This window comes from Theropithecus gelada, chromosome 8, assembly GCF_003255815.1.
Source record: "Theropithecus gelada isolate Dixy chromosome 8, Tgel_1.0, whole genome shotgun sequence".
Taxonomy (NCBI): domain Eukaryota; kingdom Metazoa; phylum Chordata; class Mammalia; order Primates; family Cercopithecidae; genus Theropithecus; species Theropithecus gelada.
The window spans coordinates 21,992,869-22,016,496 of record NC_037676.1 but is presented as its reverse complement, the minus strand read 5'-3'; the positions used below and the strand labels follow the sequence as shown (position 1 = coordinate 22,016,496).

Sequence of the window (23,628 nt, the reverse complement as noted above, 5' to 3'; positions counted from 1 at the left end):
GCCCCATTTTAATGGGCCGTTTTTTTTTTTTTTTTTTTTTTGAGACAGAGTTTCACTCTTGTTGCCAGGCTGGAGTGCAATGACATGATCTCTGCTCACTGCAACCTCTGGCTCCTGGATTCACGCAATTCTCCTGCCTCGGCCTCCCGAGTAGCTGGAATTATAGGCACCCGCCACCATGCCTTGCTAATGTTTGTATTTTTAGTAGAGACGGGGTTTCACCATGTTCGCCAGGCTGGTCTTGAACTCCTGACCTCAGATGGCCCACCCACCTTGGCCTCCCAAAGTGCTAGGATCACAGACATGAGCCACCGTGCCTGGCCTAACGGGCCGATTTTCTAGAACAAGTAAAGTACCCCAACCATGGTAGGCTTGACCCAGCCTCTGAAAAAGAGCAGGTGCCCTATCTGTCTCTTCTTGATTCGCTTTTCTTTCTCCTCCTCTTCCTTCTTCCTGTATCCATCAAAGGGTCTCTGTGATTTCTGTGTTCAGGAAACAGCTACTATCTGGTGAGTGGGTGGGAACAGCAACTGGGAAGAGGAGAGGGAGGTATAGGAGAAGTGACTGATCATTTCTCAGGGGCTGGTTCCCTGTGCCAGGTAAAACCCCAGTACTTAGTGCACTGTGTGCTGACTCAGCATGAGTAGATGAGACAGCATCTGATTAGCGTGATGGTCATAGTAATCATCACCTTGGCAGGGGTGAGTTCCAGGTGGGCTGTCACCAAGTTGGGGGTAAGAGGGAGCCAGAGGAGGGAGAAGAGCTCTGGGGTGGGGACAGAGAGTGTGTCAACCAGGTGTGTCAGCCAGGTCCAGGCAGCTGAGCAGGAGCAGCAGAGGCTGAGCCAACCAGCCTTCCCCCAACCATGCCCTTTGTCTCCTCTCCTCTACCCTCCCTCTTTCCCCTCTCCCCTCTGCGGTCTCCCCCTCTTTGTTGAGACCTGCTCTGGAAAGGAGGTGATTACACTCTTCCAATAGAAAAGGGACACCATGACAAGAGCTGGATAAACCACACTGGGCACCCCCCTTCCCAGGCTTGGTGGTGATTTGAACAAAAGACCGAGCCTTCAGTGAGGGGAGCAGAATGCATGCTTCGAGCCCAGCCCTCCTTAGCCAGAGGGAGTGGGAACTATTAGGAGTAACTTCCTGGCACTTTCAGGAGGCCCTGCCTCCTCTGTCCCCTCAAGGGCCTCTGAAGAACACAGAGGTGACCACACCATCATATGTGTGCCTCCAGGACATACCTGGACAGCACCACTTCCCCCTCCTCCGACAGTCAGCCCATCACCCCCTAAACCTCCATGCTCCCTGTGTGTGATTTCATGGCCACATCCTTTCCACAGCCTCAGCCTGAGCCTCTGAGCTTTCCTTGTGTGTCATCCAGAATACCAGATCCTACTGTCTTGGAATTCCTCTACTGTGCGGTTTAAAAAAAAGGAATCAAGTTCATACCAAACCAATTAAAACAGAGCGAGCGTGCCTTACATCATATTTTCCCTTGGTTTCTTTCTTTCCTCTGGGGCCAGCCGACTGCTTGGCCACTGCCAGGCTGGAGCAAGGTTATTGGACACTCTGCCTCCATTAAGCTTAGGTCATGGATGGTCCACTCTGTGGGAAGACAGCTTGGGAAGGGAGGTCAGGGAAGCAGGAGGCCACCATTCTGCAGAAAACAGAGCTTGGAGCCAACCAGCAGTTATACTCGTTTTGTTCTGTTTGGGGTGTTTTTTTAAAGCTAGGATAAAAGATCCTGCAGCCACTGGGCGTTTTCCCCTTTTTTCTTCTCCCCATACTGCCAGAGTCAGAGCAGTCCCTGAGGTCTGTAAATCTGGGTGCTGTCCCAGCACCCCACCCTGCCATGGCCAGCCCCAAGGTACAGTTGGTGGAGAGGCAGGTTCTTGTATGATGCCATCCCCCTCAACGTAGCTGGTGGACGTGAATGCTTGAAAAGGTCACCTCCACCCAGGCCTGTCTCGGCCTGGCCATCAATGGTAGGGTGAAGGCAGCTATGGGCTGAGGACAACATAGGCCAGGGCAGGCAATGACTCTGGTCTGAGGTGACACACTTAGAATGGCTACACAGTCTTCCTCACTCCCTCTGTGGAGTTGAATTGAGCATCAGCAGTAGCTGAGAGCCTCACAGGCTTCTGAGCCTCCTCCAAAACACACATGTGCATACATGCAGCATGCATGCAGGTGAGCTTGCACACACATGAGCCACACATGCACGTGCATGCACACACATGCAGAGAAACAGATGCAAACCCGGCTATGTGGACAGCTGGAGTCAAGTGACCCAGCTCCTATCTTGTAAGACATGATCCACTGTGACCAAGACGTAGAGAGTGTCTTACTCCTGTCTAACTCAGTAAAGCCCACAAAGAGATGAAAGCTGCCAGACTGTCAGTGAACACTAGGGGTGTTCAAACTGTAATTCTCCACCCTCTCTGCATAGCCGGTTGGCTGCATCTTCTGGAGTCAGGCCAGCTGGGACTTGGAGTCAAATCGAGGGAGGCTGGGCATGCCCCCAGCCCTGGGACAAATCAGTGTGAGGCTCCCCATCCATTCTCTGAGTCGTGACTGTGTGAAGGTTGGCTTTCCAGCTCCCTGTCTTCCCGTTCTCCTGTCTGCTCCCTCCTGCCTCTGGTTGTTGTGCATAGCAGAATCGTTCCAGTGCCTGCCTACTACTGTGGAGTCTCTGCAGGCCTAGACTGTAGCACTGTGTTATAAGCAAGGTTGATCCAAACTTGCTTAGAAGCAACCTACGTTGTTATAAGAAAGAATTATGATCCATTTGGAATCTGCAGACTTTGGAGGGTAGGCGCTTCTTTCTCTAGCTCTGAAGCATGAGGCTCTGGAGTTGGTGGGGGAAGTGCTGATGGAAGGTTGTGCCACGCATAGGTTGGGGTGATGAGTGATTGACAGTCCCCGATGGGCTCCCCAGGGGACCATGACAGAAGCTCCATGCGAGGGCTGCAAAGGGAGCTTGCACCAGAGCTGTCTCTGTAGAGGAAGCTCCCACAGCCCGACACACCCATGACACACACACACACACACATCCATACATCAAGCACAGTTGCAGCTCTCAGACAGTGCCTGGCCTGGGAACAGGGTGGCGGTGAAGGGAGGGGGAGGGGACATTGGTCGCCCGCTGAACGTGCATCAGCATCTGTACTCAGCAGGACCGTGTGTCTCTTTAGCAACCCCTGGTGCGACTGCGAGGCGGTGCCTACATCGGGGAGGGCCGTGTGGAGGTGCTCAAAAATGGAGAATGGGGGACCGTCTGCGACGACAAGTGGGACCTGGTGTCGGCCAGTGTGGTCTGCAGAGAGCTGGGCTTTGGGAGTGCCAAAGAGGCAGTCACTGGCTCCCGACTGGGGCAAGGTAAGGAATGGGGAGGCTAGAGGGGGCCTCTCTTGCCAGGAGCATGGTGCCGTGAGCACAGCCTGGCTGCTGGCTGTGAGCTCTCGGGCAGTCCTCACTTTCCCTCCTCCCTTTGGCGGCTGCCTGGGAGAGAATCCCAGGCCTCTCCCTAGACAGAGCTGAAAGGGGCCTTAGAGAACATTGAGACCCTATTTTATGGATTTGGAAGCTAAGGCCCAAAAAGCAGAGTAAACGTCCAAGGTGAGATAACATATTAATGGCCAATGAATACTCCCCCGTAGGTCTCCCAGCTCCTAACCCACTGATCTCTGCTGCCCCACCAAAAAAGCGGGGTTCTCAGGACCCTCCTGCAGGAGAGGGCCTCCGAGTTCACCAGACTGAACCACTCTGTACAACAAAAGGACCAAATGCCATCTTACTTTTCCTCCCCGGAGCAGCCCTGCACACAGTCCCTGCCTGACAGCAGAGAAGGGGAACAAGATGCCGCCCTCCGGATGTCCTCAGACTCATTAAGAAAGGGCCTGCTTTTTATTAACTGTCCTGAACAAATCTTTCATGTGAGCAAAAAAACAGAAGGAAAGGAGGCTTTCAAGTGGGTCCCTTGGTGGAAAGTGATGTTGCAGCTAGAAGATGACACGGAAGAGGCCTTTTCCCCTCCCCAGGAAGCCTCACGAACACCACTTATCCTTGCGAGCCTTGGTCATTGAACAGGAGGGGTTTTTACCCCAAACAGACTGTGCAGTCTAGGAGTGCCCAGCCCTCCCCGAGACAACTGTGACTTGAGCGAGAGAAGTCCTAGTCATTTCCTGGAATTTTTTCAGCCTTGACCAGCAGGGAGGCCACTGCAGACCGTCGGCTGCTATGGCTGGGAAGGGATGGGTAGGAAGCAGAATGGGCTACAGACACGGGGTGGGGTGGCCTGTCCAGTGGGGAGGGGATATTTCCATAGTGTCAGATGTCGGGCCATCACCCCACAGAAAGGAATGTGGTGAGGTCACTGATCACAGCCTGGAGGAAATGATAGTCCTCACTAGCCCAGGGCCTGACACCACATCCAGTGGTTTTTGGTGTGAGGCTCTAGAATCCTGCATTGAACTTAGCCTCCAGCTGAGTCAAAGACCGTGGAGCTTTCCCCCTTCTAGAAGTGGAGCTCATCTGTCTAGTGCCATTGGTTGTTTCCTTCTTCGGCGTCCCCACATCTTGGCCTGCAATTGGTCAGCTCTTACAGGGTCTCTGGATGTTGGAAGGAGGCCTGCATTCCAGAGGCCTGGAGAGAGTCCTGGAATCATGGACAGTACAGCTGGAGAGACCTCAGGTCCTGTAGTGCAAGAGACGCAAGTCTGAGGTCACCCCAATCATTGCTGGCAGAGAAAGACTGAAAGCCAAGTCTTCTAACTCTCAGACGTGGGCTTCTTCCTTATGCCCACCTTGGCCCAGTCCTGTTCACGTTCAGAATGTCTCTGCCTCTATTCTCCAGTCTGTGCAAGCTTCCAGGTGTGCACTGAAGTTTGGGGGTCTGCGGTGTACTCTGAGTCACATTGTGCCACCTGGCAGCTTCCATTGAGCCATATAACAGTGCTCCTTCCCTGGGCACGGTGAGCTCCTCAGGATCCCCTGGATCTTTTTTGTGAGGCAGAGTCTCACTCAGTCACCCAGTTCAGTGGCGCAATCTCAGCTCACTGCAACCTCCGCCTCCCGGGTTCAAGCAGTTCTCCTGCCTTAGCCTCCCAAGTAGCTGGGATTATGGGTGTGCACCACCATACCCAGCTAATTTTTGCATTTTTAGTAGAGACGGGGTTTCACCATGTTGGCCAGGCTGGTGTCGAACTCCTGACCTCAAGTGATCCACCCACCTCAGTCTCCCAAAGTGCTGGGATTACAGACATGAGCCACTGCACTCGGCCTCCCTGGATCTTGACTATCCCTGCAGTTATTTACTGATTGGCCAACGTGTGGGTTTGTGCTCTCCCAGGGCCTACAGGACAGAGTCCACTCATTCTGAGGAATAAACAGGCCCTCGATGACATAAACATTCCATTTATCATGGGTGTGTGCTGTGTGACCTAATTATTTCACTGCCCAGAGCAGCCAGAGGTTTCCAGGGGCCTGCAGAACTCTGGGAGAAAGAGGCATTTGGCATTTTTGATGCTGTCCTGGAAAGAACCAGTGGATGATTGATCATCTCCTGTCATGCTGGGCGGGGTAACTCCAGTAGGCAGGAAGGGAAAAGTACCACATTTAATATCAAGTCACAGAGCAGACAGGGTCAGCCCCTCAGCCCTGGCTCTAGCTGATGGACTCAGTGACCACACCCACAGCCAGGAGGCGTGAAAGAGCAACGACTGGGAGTCGGGCAATCTGAGTCCTCCTCCCTGCCTGGCCACCTGCTTGCTTGGTGACCTTGAGCAACCTTCTAGGCCTCAGATTCTTCACTGTGAAACAAGGTGACTGGACGCACAGCACCTGCAGCTCTGACTGGCTCCAGCCTCACCAGCATAGATGTGAGGTCCTGGTCAGGCTCTGCTCTCTGTGCCTCAGGACTCCCGCCCACATCGGGACTCCAACTGCCTGTTGGTGCCTCCACCTCCCTGCAAGGCTGCGTGCCACATGAGGGCGTACCTGTTTCTGTATCTCTGTGTCTTTAGTGCCGAGGCTGCCAGCACGCAGCGCTCCAGAGCTGTTGACGTTGTAAAGAATGAATGAATGTGTTCCAGTTGAATCAGCAGGGTCAGCAGAACAAATACTTGGTGAAGAAGTTACAGCATTAGACAAGTTCCAACACTAGACCAGTGCTGTCTGATAGAAACAGAACAGGACTCACGCCTGTAATCCCAAGACTTTGGGAAGCAAGAGGCAGGAGGATCACTTGAGCCTGGGAGTTCAAGACCAGCCTCGTCAACATAGTGAGACCCCCCCCACAAAAATTTTTTTAAAATTAGCCAGGCATAGGCTGGGTGCGGTGGCTCACGCCTGTAATCCCAGCACTTTGGGAGGCTGAGGCAGGCAGATCATGAGGTCAGGAGAGTGAGACCATCCTGGCTAACATGGTGAAACCCTGTCTTCACTAAAAGTACAAAAAAGTAGCGTGGTGGCGGGCGCCTGTGGTCCCAACTACTCAGGAGGCTGAGGCAGGAGAATAGTGTGAACCCGGGAGGCGGAGCTTGCTGTGAGCTGAGATTGTGCCACTGCACTCCAGCCTGGGCGGCAGAGGGAGACTCTGTCAGAAAAGAAAAGAAAAGAAAAGAAAAATTAGCCGGCATGGTGGCACACACCTGTGGTCCCAGCTACTCTGAAGGCTGAGGTGGGAGGATCACTTGAGCCCAAGAGGTAGTCTGCAGTGAACCATGATCACATGACTGCACTCCAGCTTGAGTGACATAGCGAGACTCTGTTTCTCAAAAAGAAATGAAATAGGCCGGGCGCGGTGGCTCAAGCCTGTAATCCCAGCACTTTGGGAGGCCGAGATGGGCGGATCACGAGGTCAGGAGATCGAGACCATCCTGGCTAACACGGTGAAACCCCGTCTCTACTAAGAAATACAAAAAATAGCCGGGTGAGGTGGCGGGCACCTGTAGTCCCAGCTACTCGGGAGGCTGAGGCCGGAGAATGGCGTGAACCCGGGAGGCGGAGCTTGCAGTGAGCTGAGATCCGGCCACTGCACTCCAGCCTGGGCGACAGAGCGAGACTCCGTCTCAAAAAAAAAAAAAAAAAAAAAAAAAAAAAGAAATGAAATAGAACAGGAACCTCGCATGTAACTTTGCATTTTCTAGTAGCCACAATTTTAAAAAGATGATATTAACTTTAATAACATATTTTCTTTAAACCAGTATATCCAAAATATTATTTCAACATGTAATCAATATGAATGCTATTACTGAGATCATTTGCATATTTGGTGCTAAGTCTTTGAAATCCAGGATGTATTTGACACTTACCAGACATCTCAGTTTGTCTGCATTCCTGAGTAGACAAACTGGCTGGCTACATTCAAGTGCTCCATAGCCACATGCGGCTGGTGGCTCCTGTACTGGAGGGGGCGGCTCCCCAGTTTTACAGCAGTGGCTTGAAAACCCTTTTGCATGCAATCCCCAAGAAGGAATGCATGTGACATGTAAAACTCCAGCAAAGGTTTTCTAAACAAGAGCTTAGCTTTACAACATGCAGAACCCGTGACATGTCCTGTTCTGTTCTCTTGTGCTTCCTACAATCTGATTGTAACCAGCTTAGTTGACAGTTCAGCCCACTCATTGGCCTGGACCCATGGGAGCCATAACACTGCTCTATGATGTTAGATGTGGCTTTTCCACTGTGCCCTAATTCTGCCTCAAGCCTCGTGGTCACCTAGGCCAGGGTTTGTATGTGGAGAAGAACAGAGCCAAGGTGGAGACGGGGAAGGCACCATGAGGAGGAGCAATTCAGGGGTAGAACCCAGGAGTAGGTGACAGCTGCAGGTCAAGGTGCAGAATGCCAAGCCCAGGTCAGCAGAAGGAACCAGAAGCCCACAGACACCATGGGCATGCTGAAGCCAGATGCCCAGTCCAGTGTCCTTCGGAGTATCTTCCACCCCCTGCCCAACCCCCCACGGAACTCAGTGGGGCAGGAAGACGGTGAGCCATGCTGGGCCTCTTTCTCTGTGCCCTTCCTTGGATGCACCATGGGTATATGTGCTTCAGGAGGGAGGCCCTGCCCCCCGAGGCCTCGTCCCCAGATGTCTGAGACAGCCACGCAAGTTTACATGGAAGTTCAGCCAGAAGGAGACCGACCAGTTGAGTCTGAAGCATGCTAGGCTCTTAAGTTGGCTTTACCTGTCCTGTCCAGTCTTGAGCTGTAGTCTTAGCAATCCACAAACATTAGTTGAGTGCTCTTCAGCCTGGATCCTGGAATGGAGAATTCATTTATTCCACAAATATTCCGCTCTCCAGGAGCTCATGTCAACTGGGAGAAATAAGAAATAACCTTAATCAGGCCAGGCATGGTGGCTCAACGCCTGTAATCCCAACACTTTGGGAGGCCAAAGCGGGCAGATCACAAGGTCAAGAGATCGAGACCATCCTGGCCAACATGGTGAAACCCCGTGTCTACTAAAAACACAAAAATTAGCTGGGCGTGGTGGTGTGCACCTGTATTTCCAGCTACTCAGAAGGCTGAGGCAGAAGAATCTCTGGAACCTGGGGGGCGGAGGTTGCAGTGAACTGGGACTATGCCACTGCACTCCAGCCTGGTGACAGAGCGAGACTCCATCTCAAGATTAAAAAAAAAGAAGAAATAATCTTAGTCAGAAATAACTTACACTAACAAATAGATGATCTAGAAGACATAATACTGAAAATACCCACCATTTACTGAGTCCCTAGTCATTTGACATACTTAGACACTTCATTCCCCATAATCTTAATCTGGGCCAGGCACAGTGGCTCACGCCTGTAATCCCAACACTTTGGGAGGCCAAGGCAGGCAGATCACTTGAGGTCAGGAGTTAGAGACCAGCCTGGCTAACATAGGGAAACCCCGTCTCTACTAAAAATACAAAAATCAGCTGGGCATGGTGGCACACACTTGTAGTCCCAGCTACTTGGGAAGCTGAGGCAGGAGAATTGCTTGAACCTGGGAGGCAGAGGTTGCAGTGAGCCGAGATCACATCACTGCACTGCAGCCTGGTAACCGAGCAAAACTTTGTTCCCCCCCCAAAAAAAAAATCCCAACCTGGCAAAACACATATTATAATTAATTGGCCTTTTACAGATAAGGAAGATAGAGGTAAAGCTTTTATCACTCTCCAAGGATTCAACCTAATCTTCAACCTCAAGCTGAATTCAATCTCACGCTGCCTGCCCAGCTCATTGCCGCTTGAGCAAGATGTGTAACAAGCAGAAGTTCAGACAAGTGGGAGTTCTTTCAAGCTGCACCACGAAGGAAGATGGAGGTTTTTCTTCAAGGCAGGCTTCTCCTTAAATGGAGGCAGAAATAGGGCAGTCCAGGAGGCAGGAGACAGCGAGGGCTTCCCAAGAGGGAGGAGAGCTCGGGCGTTTGGACCAGATCAGCCCAGCTGTTTCCCAGACAGAACCTTGTGCACTTTCCCAACATACAGTTTTCTCTCCTGACTGTCTCTGTGCCCATGAGCTGTGGGCCTTGCTTGCTTCCTGGGCTCTGATTAGGATCGATGCCTTGTCACAGCCTTTCCATGCTAGTCCTTTGATGCTTCCAGCCGCCATCACCAATGCGTTTTTATGCATTTTATAAAATTCCAAGGAATTGGAAGCATCATTTATGAATTTCCAAGGAAATAGAAACTTGGCTCCTGCCTGCTAATATGGGTTGATCTAGAAGTCGGTTTTTGGCCTCAGTAAGCCTCGATACCAGCTGTCTCCAGAACCCCCCGGCAGAGTCAGGGGCCTCCTTTGAGCCCCAGAGCACCTGTTGTGAACTTCATCTTTGTTACTGACCACGTCAATAACACAAGCCTTTGTGTAAGTTCTGCCTCCCCCGGGAACTGGGAGCTTTTCGGGGCAGGGGCCTGCCTTACGCATCTTTGAATCCATAGCCCCTAGCAGGGAGGCAGAGGGTAACAGGCGTGGTATCTATGCCTGTATCACTAGCTCCTGAGTACTGGACTGTGCTCTGTGATTTCCCTTCACTCCATCCATACCTTTATTTTTAAAATCCCTTTTTCTAACTCAATCCAATTTGTACATGCCATCTGTTTCTTGCAGGGACCCTTACAGATACAGCAGTAGTCGTACCTTTGAGATTCATAAATGCATGGAACATTAAAGTCGGGAAGGAAACGTATACTTCTAGTCCAATTCCTTTGGACTAGAAAAAGAATGAGAGAAAAGTGGTATTCAGAGAGGCTGAGTGATCAGCCAAGGTCACACAGCAAATTAGTAGCAAACTTTATTTGCTCTTATGGGATAAGTGAATCCCAAGAGAATTGGCACTGTTCTGTCTGGAGAGAAGAGGCTTGGGTCACTGAGCTGATTATGAGAGGCAGTGGGGAGAGTTCTGAGGATGGGAGAGGCATGTTCTTATTGTCCAGGCCTTTCTTGCCGATCCAGAAAGTTTCCTTCCAAAGCTTTCATAGCGCCTGTTTATTGTCCCTCTGCAGGGATTGGACCCATCCACCTCAACGAGATCCAGTGCACGGGCAATGAGAAATCCATCATAGACTGCAAGTTCAACGCCGAGTCTCAGGGCTGCAACCACGAGGAGGATGCTGGTGTGAGATGCAACACCCCTGCCATGGGCTTGCAGAAAAAGGTGAGGGGACTGGACACCTCGAGGGGACTATAACTGAGGCCGCAGAAAGTATAGCCACAGAGCTCCGGGGTGAACCCAGGAAGTGACCAGGCACTGCTGCTAGTACTGCTGCAGACATTGCCACTTGGCATTTGCAATGTTTTGTTCCCCCTCTGAACTTCGGGCCTGGCCCTGGCCTGGCAGCAGGTGCAAGCCCCTGTGTGCAATGTGAGCTGGAAAGCCCCTGCCTCCTTGCATGTTAACATCTGAGTTGAGTTACCTCACCTCTGCCTCACCACCTCCAAAGACAGGCGTGGGACCGGCTAGCCACAACCTTATCAAAACACGGTGCAGCCTGGCTGTGCTCCGCTGGCTGGAGGCGTTCTGTTTTCTCTATTCGTGTTCAGAAAAAAAACTGGGCTGCCACACACTTCGCTCCCTTCTTTAAAACTGTGCTGCTGCCACTGAGAACCAAAGGAACAGGAAAAGGGAAATGCCTGGGCTGTTTTAAGAGACTTGGAGAGGGCCTGACCTTCCCTGGCATCCTCCTTGGGTGAGGAGGTGGAGAGGGTGAGGACAGAGGCTCCTGGCTGACCATGAAGTCCCATAGGCTCCATTGTCATTGGTGAGGTTAGACCCCGCTCACCAGAAAGCCGCACGGTTTCCAGGATGCTGGCGCCCTGCGTGGGGCCCGGGGAATGGCAGGCTGGGTCCTTTGCTGAGTTAGAACTGCATGCCAGCTACACTGTGCGCTGCAGTCTAATCTAGAAAATGAGAAAAGCCCCCCAGTGCGTGAAGTGTCCAGATTCCTTCCGGAACAGTCAACCCTTCTCTCTGTCATGGAGGCCATTGCAGGCCTGGTCAGCCTTAACGTCTTGGAGCCTTGGGAAGCGCCCTTGATGACCACGTGTTTTCCTGGCCCCAGAGGCAACGAGGCAGCCACATTCTGCAGCCAGAGCCTCTGAGACTTGCCTTGGCTTTAGGACCTAGAACAGGAACACTGCTCTGGCTCAGGCAAGAGATGAGGGAGGGTAGGGAAGGACTGGAGGAAAGTGGATGCATTGCAGAGAGACGAGAGATAAAACCCACAGGCGAAGACTTGGATAGGATGTGAGATAAGAGAGTGGGAGATGTCAAGAATTGCTCCTCTGTTTCTGGCTTGAATAACAGCAGATTCAGGAGCCCAGCAACTATGATGTGTGGCCAAGCCCCACCCCCGTCCTGGTTTTTTATTTGTTTGTTTTTTGAGACAGGGTCTTGCTCTGTTGCCCAAGCTGGAGTGCAGTGGTATGATCAGAGCTCACTGCAACCTGAAACTTCTGGGCTCAAGGGATCCTCCCACCTCCCGAGTAGCTGTAACTACAGGTGTGCGCCACCATACCTGGCTCATTTTTTAAAGTTATTTTTTGTAGCGATGGGGTCTCGCTGTGTTGCATAGGCTGGTCTCAAAATCCTGGGCTCAAGTGATCCTCCCACCTTGGCCCCCCGAAGTGCTGGGATTACAGGCATGAGCTACCATACCCAGCCTGTTTTTTAAAATAAAGTTGTATTGGAACATGGCCACACCCAGTCATTTAGGGTAAAGAGAAAAGACAGCAAGTTCAGATTTGTGATCTCTGAGATACCAAGTGGAGCTGTCAAACAGGCAGCTGGTTAGGTGGGTCTCAGAGGGACCAGCAGGGGAGCCATGGGACAAGATGCCAGGTAGGGGGTGTGGCAAAGAGAAAAGGGCCCAGGCAGGAGTCTCGTGAGATTCCAACATGTCAAGGTCCCGAGAGCACCATCCTTCCAAAGAGCAGCCCCCACTGATAGGCTCCTGGGGAGCAGCGTCAGCTTCTGCTGTGGTGCTCAGTGGAGTCACTGGGCCTCCCCAGCTGCTCAGGGTGCCTGGGATGGGGACCTCACTATAAGACCACGCTAGGCGGCTGGGCGCAGTGGCTGAAGCCTGTAATCCCAGCACTTTGGGAGGCCGAGACGGGCGGATCACAAGGTCAGGAGATTGAGACCATCCTGGCTAACACGGTGAAACCCCGTCTCTACTAAAAAATACAAAAAACTAGCCGGGTGAGGTGGCGGGCGCCTGTGGTCCCAGCTACTTGGGAGGCTGAGGCAGGAGAATGGCGTGAACCCAGGAGGCGGAGCTTGCAGTGAGCTGAGATCCAGCCACTGTACTCCAGCCTGGGCAACCGAGCGAGACTCGTCTCAAAAAAAAAAAAAAAAGACCACGCTAGGCATAGCACTGCCACCAGGGGGCTGCCAAGAGTGCTTCTGAATCTGAGTGTGTGTGTCCCGGGCAACACCACTTGGCTTAGGACTCCAGGACACTGGGGCTGATGGCAGTGCAGTGGGGAAGCTCCCTTGTCCCTCTTGGTGACCGTGGCCTTCCTTTGTGTCTGCAGCTGCGCCTGAACGGGGGCCGCAATCCCTACGAGGGCCGAGTGGAGGTGCTGGTGGAGAGAAACGGGTCCCTTGTGTGGGGGATGGTATGTGGCCAGAACTGGGGCATCGTGGAGGCCATGGTGGTCTGCCGCCAGCTGGGCCTGGGATTCGCCAGCAACGCCTTCCAGGTGAGAAGCCCCGGCCTCAGACCCCGCACTCACCCCCCGTGCAGTCTGACCACGCTGTCTTCAGTCAGCCCCCCTCTCCCACATACCTTCCCTAGCCGTGCAGGAAGGACTGAGCAAGGTGCCTGCATCCGGAGGCAGGGAGCCTCACTCTGGCCACAGCGCTGCGCCTTACAGGCCTGAGTCCTCAGGCAGGTCGCTCCCACCTCTGCTTCGATTTCTTGGCTGCAGAATGAGGAGCTGGGCTCTGCTTTTCATGGTCCACTCCTGCACTGCACACTGGGGTTCACCGTGGGCTCAAGGCTGATCCTGGAGGGGTCCTGATGTGCGTTGTGCAGAAGGAAGCAACTCAGTCCTTCAGGGAGGTGGCCCAACGCTCAACCCCCCCAAACACCTTAGCTTGCTCCCTTGGAAGCCCACTCTGGTCTGAACACATTTCTCCACTGGCATCTGTGCCTAATGCATTCTCTCATTGACACGCTAGGGAATCTTCAAGACTTGTCACATCATCTGTACTTCCTCCAACTCCCCTTCTCCAAAGAGAGAGTGACTTAGCTGAGAACAGCTGAGCTCTGGTCCTAGTTCCCACCCTCCCACCCCCATCACAAAAGGAGCAACAAAATAGGAGGCTCTGGGTCTAATCCCGACACATTTCCACCAGCTGGCTGTATAATGGTCTGGGGCAAAGCAGCCAACCTTCCCTGCCTCAGTTGTCCTCCACATGACGTGGAATGAATAATCCCAAGTCCTCAGTATCCTGGCTCTAAACACTTCCATTAAGCAAGCAGCTTACAGAACGGGAAGATGCTTGGAGACCCTCCTCTTGTGTTGTTAATCCTGACTCCAGCTGTCCTTCCCCAGTGGCCCTTCTTGGGACCTAAGAAAGGGGTTTAGGGAGAGAAGAGGAGAACTCCTGCATCCTTGCTGAGCCTGACTGTCTCCCATGGGCTGGGTGTGTCCAGGTTGCTCTGATGGGAGGTCCTGAGCCCTGAGCAGAAGCCGCCCGGGGTCCCCTGCCCTGTGGCTCTTCATTCCAGCCTCTAGAAGGGGCAGGCGTTTGAAATAGCTGCTTACGCCCTCTGGGAGCTCAGCTTCCCCAGGCAATGCAGTGTTTCTGCTAATACTGTTTATGACAAGCCAGTGCACTCTCTAAATCTCCAAGGAGAGTGGAAAAACAGTGCCACGTTTCAAGGGAGTCTTTGTCCAGATATTTTTCTTCCCGGTCAGCTCATTCCTAAGACACCTGGGCCTCAGCTGGGGTCATGAAACTGGCCTGGGACTGACATTTGTACCAAATCTGCCACTGATCACAAGCCCCATCCCTTCTCAAGTCCCCAGTTCTTCATCTGGAGGATGGAGGTGGGTATTGGTCAAGTTCTCTAGAGAAATAGAACCAATAGCTTGCATGAATGCGTATTTGTGTGTGTGTGTGTGTGTGTGCACGCGCTATCAACCAATAGGATGCATGAGTGTGTATTTATATATATGTGTGTATATCTCACACACACAGCATGAAGAAAGGTATTTCTTTTCAGGAGTTGGCTCATCCAGTTATGGGGTTGGCAAGTCTGAAGTCTGCAGAGTAGACCAGCAGGCTGGAAGCGTTGATGTTGCAGCTTGAGTCTGAAGTCAGTCTGTGGTCAGAATGGCCTCTTCCTTGGGGGACCTCAGGTTTTTTTTTTTAAACCCCTTAAGATCTTCAACTGATTGAATGAGAATCGCCCATATTATGGAGGTTAATCTGCCTTACTCCAAGTCTACTGATTAAAATGTTAATCTCATCTAAAAACAGCCTCACATAAACATCTAGAATAATATTTGACCAAGTATCTGGGTACTGTGGCTTAGCCAAGTTGACACATAGTATGAACCATCACAGGAGAGCTTAGATGAGATATAAATACTTCCAAGGCCGTTCCTATCCTGATGGTCTGTCTCTGACGATCCTGAGAAGACCTCTCTGAGCTCTAATCCTGCCTCAGCCTCCAAGCCCGAGAGACCTGAGGAACACAGCACCTGTGTGCTCATCCCGTTTCTGTACCTGACGGCGCCCATTCTGCTCCTCATTTTTCTCTACTCGAAACTTCTCTGAAGTATGAGAGTAAATCCTAACAGTATTTTGAAGCCCCATAGAGCAAAGGAGCCAAATAAATCCCAGCATCCTAAGCCTCGGATCTCCTCAGCTTCTGTGCAGAACTGCTCTATTAATTGCTCTTTAAACTGGGGAAAATCTAAATTCAGAAGTTCCTCTTTATAACATGTCTAACGATTGACATATGTAAATAGATTTCTTCTCTCTCACCACTTCCAATCAACCAATAGCATCTAATCCCATTCGGGATTAGAGGAGAGAGTACAGTGATTGATTAGCAATGTCTGCCCTGGCTCAGGACTAGGAAGTGGGCAACCTGAGTTGTGTGCACCTGCCATTGCTGACATGCAGCCTTGCAGTGTTTGACCACAACCTTAGCTCTACTTTCCTAAGGGAGAGAGTGACAGAGTCCAAGTGCTAGGGTCAGGAGACCTGGATTCCCACCCACTCTGCCACCAACTAACTGCACAGCTTGGATAGGTGACTCTCTGTGCTGTCTCCATTCGAAAAATGGGATCATAAAAGTTGGGATTTTTGTGAGGCTGCAAGTTGCCAGGATATCAGAAAGTGACAGTTCAAGGTGATGTACCCACCACTTGTTTTGTTGGTTCTTCCAGGAGACCTGGTATTGGCACGGAGATGTCTACGCCAACAAAGTGGTCATGAGCGGAGTGAAGTGCTCGGGAACGGAGCTGTCCCTGGCGCACTGCCGTCACGACGGGGAGGACGTGGCCTGCCCCCAGGGAGGAGTGCAGTACGGGGCCGGAGTTGCCTGCTCAGAAAGTGAGAGCCCCTCCCCTCCCTCCCCACCGGGCTTCCGAGGCGACCAGAGTCCCACCAGTTATTCCTCAAGAGACTCTGAAGGCTTGCCAGGAGCCAAGCAATAGAGGAAGGTGGAATGAAATCCTAAGGGAGAAAAACTGGGGGCAAGAGAGATGACCGCCACCCCAGCCACAGATCGCTGTCTATGATGTAGTGGGGAGAAAAGGGGGAGGAAAGAGCTGCAATCTGTAGCCCAGGTTCAGTCACAGGACCACTGCTACCGCAGTGACCCAGGGCAGACTACATGACTGAGAGCTCCTCCGTCATGCCAGTTAAATGAGAACGATGACACCCTCCATGGGTGTTGGCTTCCTCCCTCCACCTCCTCCATGGAGCATTTCCTGTTTTCAGACCCTGAAAGTCACTTAGCTGCCTGGTGGTTCGCTGGGAGTCCTAGAGAGATTGAGGCCATAGAGGGAATGCCAGCGAGGGATTCAGGATGACCCACTTCCTGAAGCCTCCCTCCCATGCTGAGAGAAGAGGAGCAGTAGACTCCCTTTTGGAATGCTGTCCTCCTGAGCCCAAACCCTGTCCTCCCTTTCCTGGCCTTATAATATAAACCCACACGTAGCCATCTCCATTGGGAGGCCCAGATACTGGCCAGAGAACTTGAGACCAGAGCCTGCCTTATTGGCTGATCTTGGAAAAGCGTGTCAGCCTCTGTGGTCTATAGTTGTAGTTTTCCCTAGAAATTAGAAATCAAGTGTGACAATATGTGCAAGGGCTTGGTAAACAAAGATGCACTGTCATCCTGCCATCACAGAGAATGAGGGATTGAACTGAGCCCAGCAGCTGCGTCTCCCACCAACCCCTTTTAGATTCACTAGCATCTCCTAGCCCTCACAAAGCAGGACGTCAGGGCAGGCTTCTCTGGGTAGACATAACACGCTATCACATCCTGTGTGAGAGGAGAGATGGTGAGATCACCACCCTACCAGCTCCCCAGGGGAAAGCATCCCAGCAGAGAGGAACAGCCACTCCCCTGTCGGGGAACTTTTCTTTATTTATCAATTTATTTATATTTGCAATAGTCCATCTTTTCTAGAAGGAAATTAAGATAATACAAACCTAAATACAATTCAAGATAGCATAAAGTAAAAACAGATGAAAGACAGGTGCTGGCAAAATGGTAGTGGCTTAAAATGGAGCCAGGGAGGGGTTAATTTTTAAAACGTGTACTGGGGGTTCTATACATTTATTATGAGTAGGTCATTAATTTCACAGTGAGCTTCCTGGCAGCCAGAGCAGAGAGAAAACTGGTCATTCATATAACTAACAGTACCTATGAGATGAAAACTAACCCATGAGTCAAGAGAAGCCCACAACTCTAGAGATTAAAGGGAATTTCTCTCTGAGGGCTGAGATTTATGAGATGAACGATGCCCTCAGATTCTCATGGAAGATCCAAAAATGAGTTTTGTGGGGCGATTTCTCAGAATGCTCCGCAGCTTAGGCTGAAGCATCACTGGGAGTGTGTCTGCAGCGGGGCAGTAGCCCTTGGGGCCAGGAACACAGCGCTTGGCTCCTCTGGCCGAATGCATGTTGGAGTATTCAGGGAAATAAAGTAATTCTTCAGCAACCCTTCATAATATCTTACTCTCACCCCACCAATTGCATGTGCTGGAAATCTACACATCCTCCTTGATTCTCCCTCTTCCTCACCATTCCCCATGTCCAGTCCCTCTTGATTTTTACCTTTCACTATTTTCTCAACCTTCTCTATGTCTTTCCCTGCCACTGTTGCTGCCTGTGTCCAGATGACCACCTTCCACACAGCATCACTGCAAAGGAGATCCCCACAGTGACATGTGCCCCTGCGGTGGCTTCCCCTCCTCACCCCTCCCCAAAGCCAGAGCCAAGACACCTCCCACTTAAATCCCACCCAAGGGTCCCACCGCACTTCTGTGACCAGGGGCTCACACAGGGCTCGTGTTGTCCGGCTTCCTCCCAGGCCACCCCCACCCATCCTCAGTGTCTGCACCACACTGGCTTTGACCCTCCCTCGTGCCGCAGGGGCCTGGCACAGGCTGTGTGTTTTGTCCCAACCTCATCCTTAGTGTTATTTCCTCAAATCCCCACCCCTCCTTCAGAGAAAAACTAAAACACAACTTCTCCCAAAGAAGCCTCCTGACCACCCACCCGACAGGCTCCTCCTGTTACAATTCCCATCATACCCCGCATTTCTCCTGCCAGCTCTTGTTGCAGTAGTCATTATTATGTGCTGCATATGTCTCTCTCTTGCTAGAGTCTAGGGTAGTTCCACCTCTGCCTTGCTCAGCTCTGTCCACAGAGCCTAGCACAGTGCATCGTAATACTCAAGCCATGGGTAGGTGGAAGGATGCCACTTAGGAGTTCCGCTGCCTGCAGGATGCAGGGGAGGCCAAGCCCCAGCCCATGGCAGGTGTTGAGATTGCAGGTCCCAGGCTCCCAGCTAAGCACAGAACATGGTACATTAACAATCTCTTTCCTCGCGAGCTGGAGGGAGAGCCCAAGTGGAGACCCCTGTGCTCAGCTCAGAAGTATTCAGAGGAGCTGTCAACTAATAAGAGGCTCACATGACACCCTCATAAAAATCAGCATGTCCAAAACACTCAGTGCTGGGCAATGCTGCATCTTGCATAGCCTCCAAGAAGACATACTTGTCAGTAAACGGGAGCCTCCTGATTTACGGCTTCCATGCCCCACCCCACATGCCATCTGTGTGCACCCTTTCCCTGCCCTTCGGTTCCATACCCAATTCTTGCGAGTGGATCTGCTCTCTAGAGGATGCCAGCTCCTTCAGGTGCCAGTGAGCGCACAGGGTTTACTGAGAACCCGCTGGGCTCTGCCGCAGCCTATAAGCCTGGAGGGGGAGGGGAAGAAGGGAGACAGAGCTCCCTCCATGTGCTGGTGAACTTGAGGGAAGCAAAACTCACAGACTCTGCTTGCTTAAAATTTACAAGCAATTCTGCCAAGCAGTCTAGGGGAAAAAAAAATTTACAAGCAACTTGTCAAAATAAAAGATGGCAGGATCTTGTGATCACTGATTCATATATGGCATTTTTCTGGGTACTAGAAATGCTCACCGAAAGCTCACTTTTAAAGGTAAAGCCTACAGTTACTCCTTTTGCAAAGAAGCTAAGCTTCCTAATACAATTGTTTAGTAAACGTAGATTGTAGCCATCAGTCATTCTTTTAACACCTGCTATGTGCAGTGCGCTAATTGAGTAAATCAAGCGTTGTAAAAGACAGGCACCTGGGGAAAACTCTCCCGTAAGGCAGCTGTGTGTGCTGTGGAACCTGGAAGAACCTGTTAAGAAGGCAATTTGGCAATAGGAATCAGAGACTTAAAAATAGACAATGCTTTCTCCTAGCAGTTTCACTTACAGAGATATATTCTAAAGGAAAAAAATAACTTATATGCACAGATTTACTACAGGGTGTTTATCGCACCTTGTAACTGCAAAATTCCAAACAGCCAATATATCTAAAAATATGAGATAGAGCTAGGAATTAAATATTATGTAGCCATGAAATGAGTGTGCTGTAATGGATATATATCAACGTGAAAATATGACAAGATGGATTTTAAGGGAAACAGTATTAGCATACCATAACTCTACATACAATATTATACATGTTGGAAAATACATCATTTCCAGAAGAAGCAGACCAAGGTATGAGAGGTGTTCTTTCTCTCTGGGTAGAACAGTCACATCGTTACTGTTGTTTGTTGCATTTTGTTATTGAAAATTTGAAGCCACTTGAAAGTAGAATAATATAATCAACCCCCGTGTGCTCCTCACTCACATTCAGTGCTCACGAGGCGTGGGATCTGTTAACATACCATGGTCTGTGCTTAGCTGGAAATTTCAACATCTGGCTCATCTGCACCGATAACTGAAGAGTTGTCAAAGAGGACTCATAGCAGAGGGAAAGAGGAATTTAGGGTCTTGCTAAACAAGAAGGTAACCTTGAGGAGCCCTCGAGCCATTCCAGAAGGTGGTGGTAGGCAGGAGAGGGGTGTGTCCCAGCTCAAGACTCAGAAGTGGGAGCCCTGGGGAGGGGTCTCTTGCCTTGTTGACCAGCATGCCGTCCTCCGCAGCCGCCCCAGACCTGGTCCTCAATGCGGAGATGGTGCAGCAGACCACCTACCTGGAGGACCGGCCCATGTTCATGCTGCAGTGTGCTATGGAGGAGAACTGCCTCTCGGCCTCAGCCGCGCAGACCAACCCCACCACGGGCTACCGCCGCCTCCTGCGCTTCTCCTCCCAGATCCACAACAATGGCCAGTCTGACTTCCGGCCCAAGAACGGCCGCCACGCGTGGATCTGGCATGACTGTCACAGGTAGGCCTGGCTCACCACCCTCCCCGCTAAGCTGCCCGGTGGACGTCCTGTGGGCCCCAGATGGGAGTTCAGAGTTGCCAGGGTCACTTAGAGCCAAGAGGCTGCATGGCCTGGAGATAGGATCCTCCTAAGTGGGGGGCTTGCGTCTGCCACACTAGCTGTCACATTTCCCGAAGCCATTCTCTACTCCAAGTTCCCCTGGCCTGCCGCCCCTTCTTCCTGCCTCCAACACTTCTAACATCAGGAAACACACTTTGTTTTGAGCACCCATACCCTCCTTGTTGACCTTCAGCCCATGGTTTCCAAGTGTGTCCACAGGTTTGTGCGCTGCCAGGTACTGCAGGCTCTGCAGTTGTTGGACTCTGAGTTTCTTTAGAAATATTCCCAGCCTGGCGCGGTGGCTCACGCCTGTAATCCCAGCACTTTGGGAGGCCGAGGTGGGCAGATCACAAGGTCAGGAGATCGAGACCATCCTGGCTAACACGGTGAAACCCCGTTTCTACTAAAAAAACAAAACAAAACAAAACAAACTAGAAAGAAATATTCCCAGCCTGGCGCGGTGGCTCACGGCCTATAATCCCAGCACTCTGGGAGGCCGAGGTGAGCAGATCACGAGGTCAGGAGATCGAGACCATCCTGGCTAACACGGTGAAACCCCATCTCTACTAAAAATACAAAAAATTAGCCGGGCGAGGTGGCGGGCGCCTGTAGTCCCAGCTACTCCGGAGGCTGAGGCAGGAGAATGGCATGAACCCGGGAGGCGGCGGTTGCTGTGAGCTGAGATCATGCCACCACACTCCAGCCTAGGCGACAGAGCTAGACTCTGTCTCAAAAAATATATATATACATTTTTTATTTTTTATATATTTATATTTTATATATTTATATATGTATTTATTTATGTATTCCATGTACTGGTATGTATTTTAAATACCTCTAGGAAGACAATGGATGTGGAGACTGAAGTCTAGGCCCAAGAGTCCTGAAACTTGGTCTCTAAACGCAGCCATGCTTCTAGCCAGCTGCATAATGTCGGGTCAGCTGGGCCACATCACCTGGGACCTCGCCTGTCCCTTCCAGCTCTGTCAGTCTGTGGACCTGATCCCAGTGCTGCAAATCCCAGACAAGGACAGAAGAACAGGGTGAAATCCCACAGCCAGCCCTGGCTAGAGCTACCACAAGCCATCTGCTCATCCTCTTACCTTCCCTTGTTTCTTTGTTTTGCCTTTTTTGCCTGGACTTTTAATCTAATCCAGAACCTGCTGTCTCTGCCTGTCCAGGGATTTTCTTGCTCAGACCTGAGCTGAGTGCATAGAGGGAAGAGAAGCAGGCACACTCCGGGAAAGGAAGGGAGAGAGGCCTCTGCCATTCAATACAGCAGGAAGCCCCCGAGGGGCTACAGATGTGGCCTAGTCATTGCCCTTCCCCACACTTGGATGGCCCATCTATACAACCGAGCCTTTGCACCACATCCCTGCTTCTCAAAGTGAGGTCCTTGGACCAGAGGTATCTGCCACCACCTGAGAGCCTGGCACCTGCTCAATCCCAGGGCCCGTTGCAGACCTACGCATCAGCATCTGCATTTAGCGGGATTCTCAGGTGACCGTGTGCACACTTGAAGTCTGAGAAGCCCTTGTCTAGATGATGCTGAGGCTCCGCTGCAGCTCTGGAATGTGGTCCTCACTGTTACGGGCAGAACTAACATGTCCTGCCCCCTTCTAAGTGTCAGGCCCAGGGAACCCTCATTTTCCTAGAAAAGGACACAGAGGCTTGGAGTTATCTCTTGCCCAAGATAACGCTAGGAGTTGCAGAGAGCAGGGATCCCGGCTCGTGCCTATCTGACTCCAAACCACATGCTCTTTCTTTTTTGTCTGCTGACTCTTCATCAGAAATCTATCTTTGGCTTTTTTTTTTTTTTTTTTCATATCGCAACTGATGATCTGGTTCCATTCAAATCAGTTTGGGGATAGACTTGTTCCACTAGTCTCCCAAGAAAGGACTGTGGTAGAATTCAGGGGTGCTGATTTTCCATTCCAACAGTTGAATGTTCTGAATGTCCTAATTAGCCCAAGAAAGTGTGGTCTTTATAGAGAAGTACGTCAGTCTTCTTCAGGGTGTAAGTCAGTAGAGTTAAAGTCATGACGGTATCGGTGCTTGGCTCCCTTTGGGGAACGTGTGGGTGGAAGCCCTGGGCGGCAGGGGCTGACGCTGCCTATGAGTCTGTAAGCAGAAGATAATTGCATCCCAGCCCTGCATATGGCGGCCCACCCAGAGATTACATGATAGGAACCTCCCTGTGCCATGTACTTACTCTCCAAGGACTCGGTCTCCTCTAAGAATAGGCACATGGCGACATCCTGGAAATGTTCTTCTGATCTGGGGACTCTGGCTCCCTGCCTGCTCCCCGCCACCCCCCACCCCCTCCACCCCCGCTTTTCCTGTGGTCTATTTTATTTCTTTGCTTACAGATGTTCCAGTCAATGGCTTGGGAGGGGATGGGAGGGGAAGGAAGGACATGCTGAGCACATGTACCTTCTGGTCTCCCCCTCCTGGTCCATAGCTGAGAAACGATGACCATAAGATCCTAGGAACCTTAAGAGGAGTCCCTTGAGCTCCAGGTGACTTCTCCAGGTGCTGTGGGAGGAACAGGATCCTGGCCTCAAACCGCTGTTGGGTTCCTTTTGGAAGCTGATGAGAGCTGGCTCTTCCTCTGCTCAAAACAAATATTTCTAGAAGTTTAATAGCCTATGTCAGCAGATTTGCAGACACTCTGAAGGCCATCTGGAGCCAGGCTTGAGAACCCCGGCTCAAATTAGTGGGAATGGGAAAAAAAAAGCCATTTCCAGTTTAATTGATGCTACCTCGGGGAAGAGAGCTCTGTTCTTTGAAAGCCCTCGACTGAAACACAAAGATTGGCCCCCTTGGAAATGTCCTCGACAACCAGACCTGGAGGAAAGTGCCCCCAGAGTTATTTTCTGTCATGTGCACTGTGCCCTGGCCGATGGTCTCCATGCATCTCTCTCCTGCCTCTTGTGGGGCCACCGCTGCTCAACTGGCACGATGTGCCACAGCTCTGACAGGACAGAGCATGGGGCACAGATGCACAACAGGCTCCACAGGCCGAGGGGCTTGGCTGTCCCACCTTGGGGGAGCCCCAGGAGAGGAGCTAGGAGTTGGAGAAGCAGGGGGAATGGGCTGCAGCTCAG

At 51.5% G+C, this 23,628-nt stretch overlaps 1 protein-coding gene across 1 annotated transcript in view; it reads left to right on the top strand.

The window, feature by feature from the left end:
• LOXL2 (lysyl oxidase like 2) overlaps positions 1 to 23,628 on the top strand; it is a 104,598-nt gene that overhangs the window by 71,552 nt on the left and 9,418 nt on the right. Inside the window, exons 6-10 of the mRNA XM_025393264.1 lie at positions 3,197 to 3,380; positions 10,486 to 10,637; positions 13,016 to 13,183; positions 15,890 to 16,055; positions 20,179 to 20,422. Coding sequence (XP_025249049.1) covers positions 3,197 to 3,380; positions 10,486 to 10,637; positions 13,016 to 13,183; positions 15,890 to 16,055; positions 20,179 to 20,422 — 914 coding nt within the window. The remainder of the gene's footprint in view (positions 1 to 3,196; positions 3,381 to 10,485; positions 10,638 to 13,015; positions 13,184 to 15,889; positions 16,056 to 20,178; positions 20,423 to 23,628) is intronic.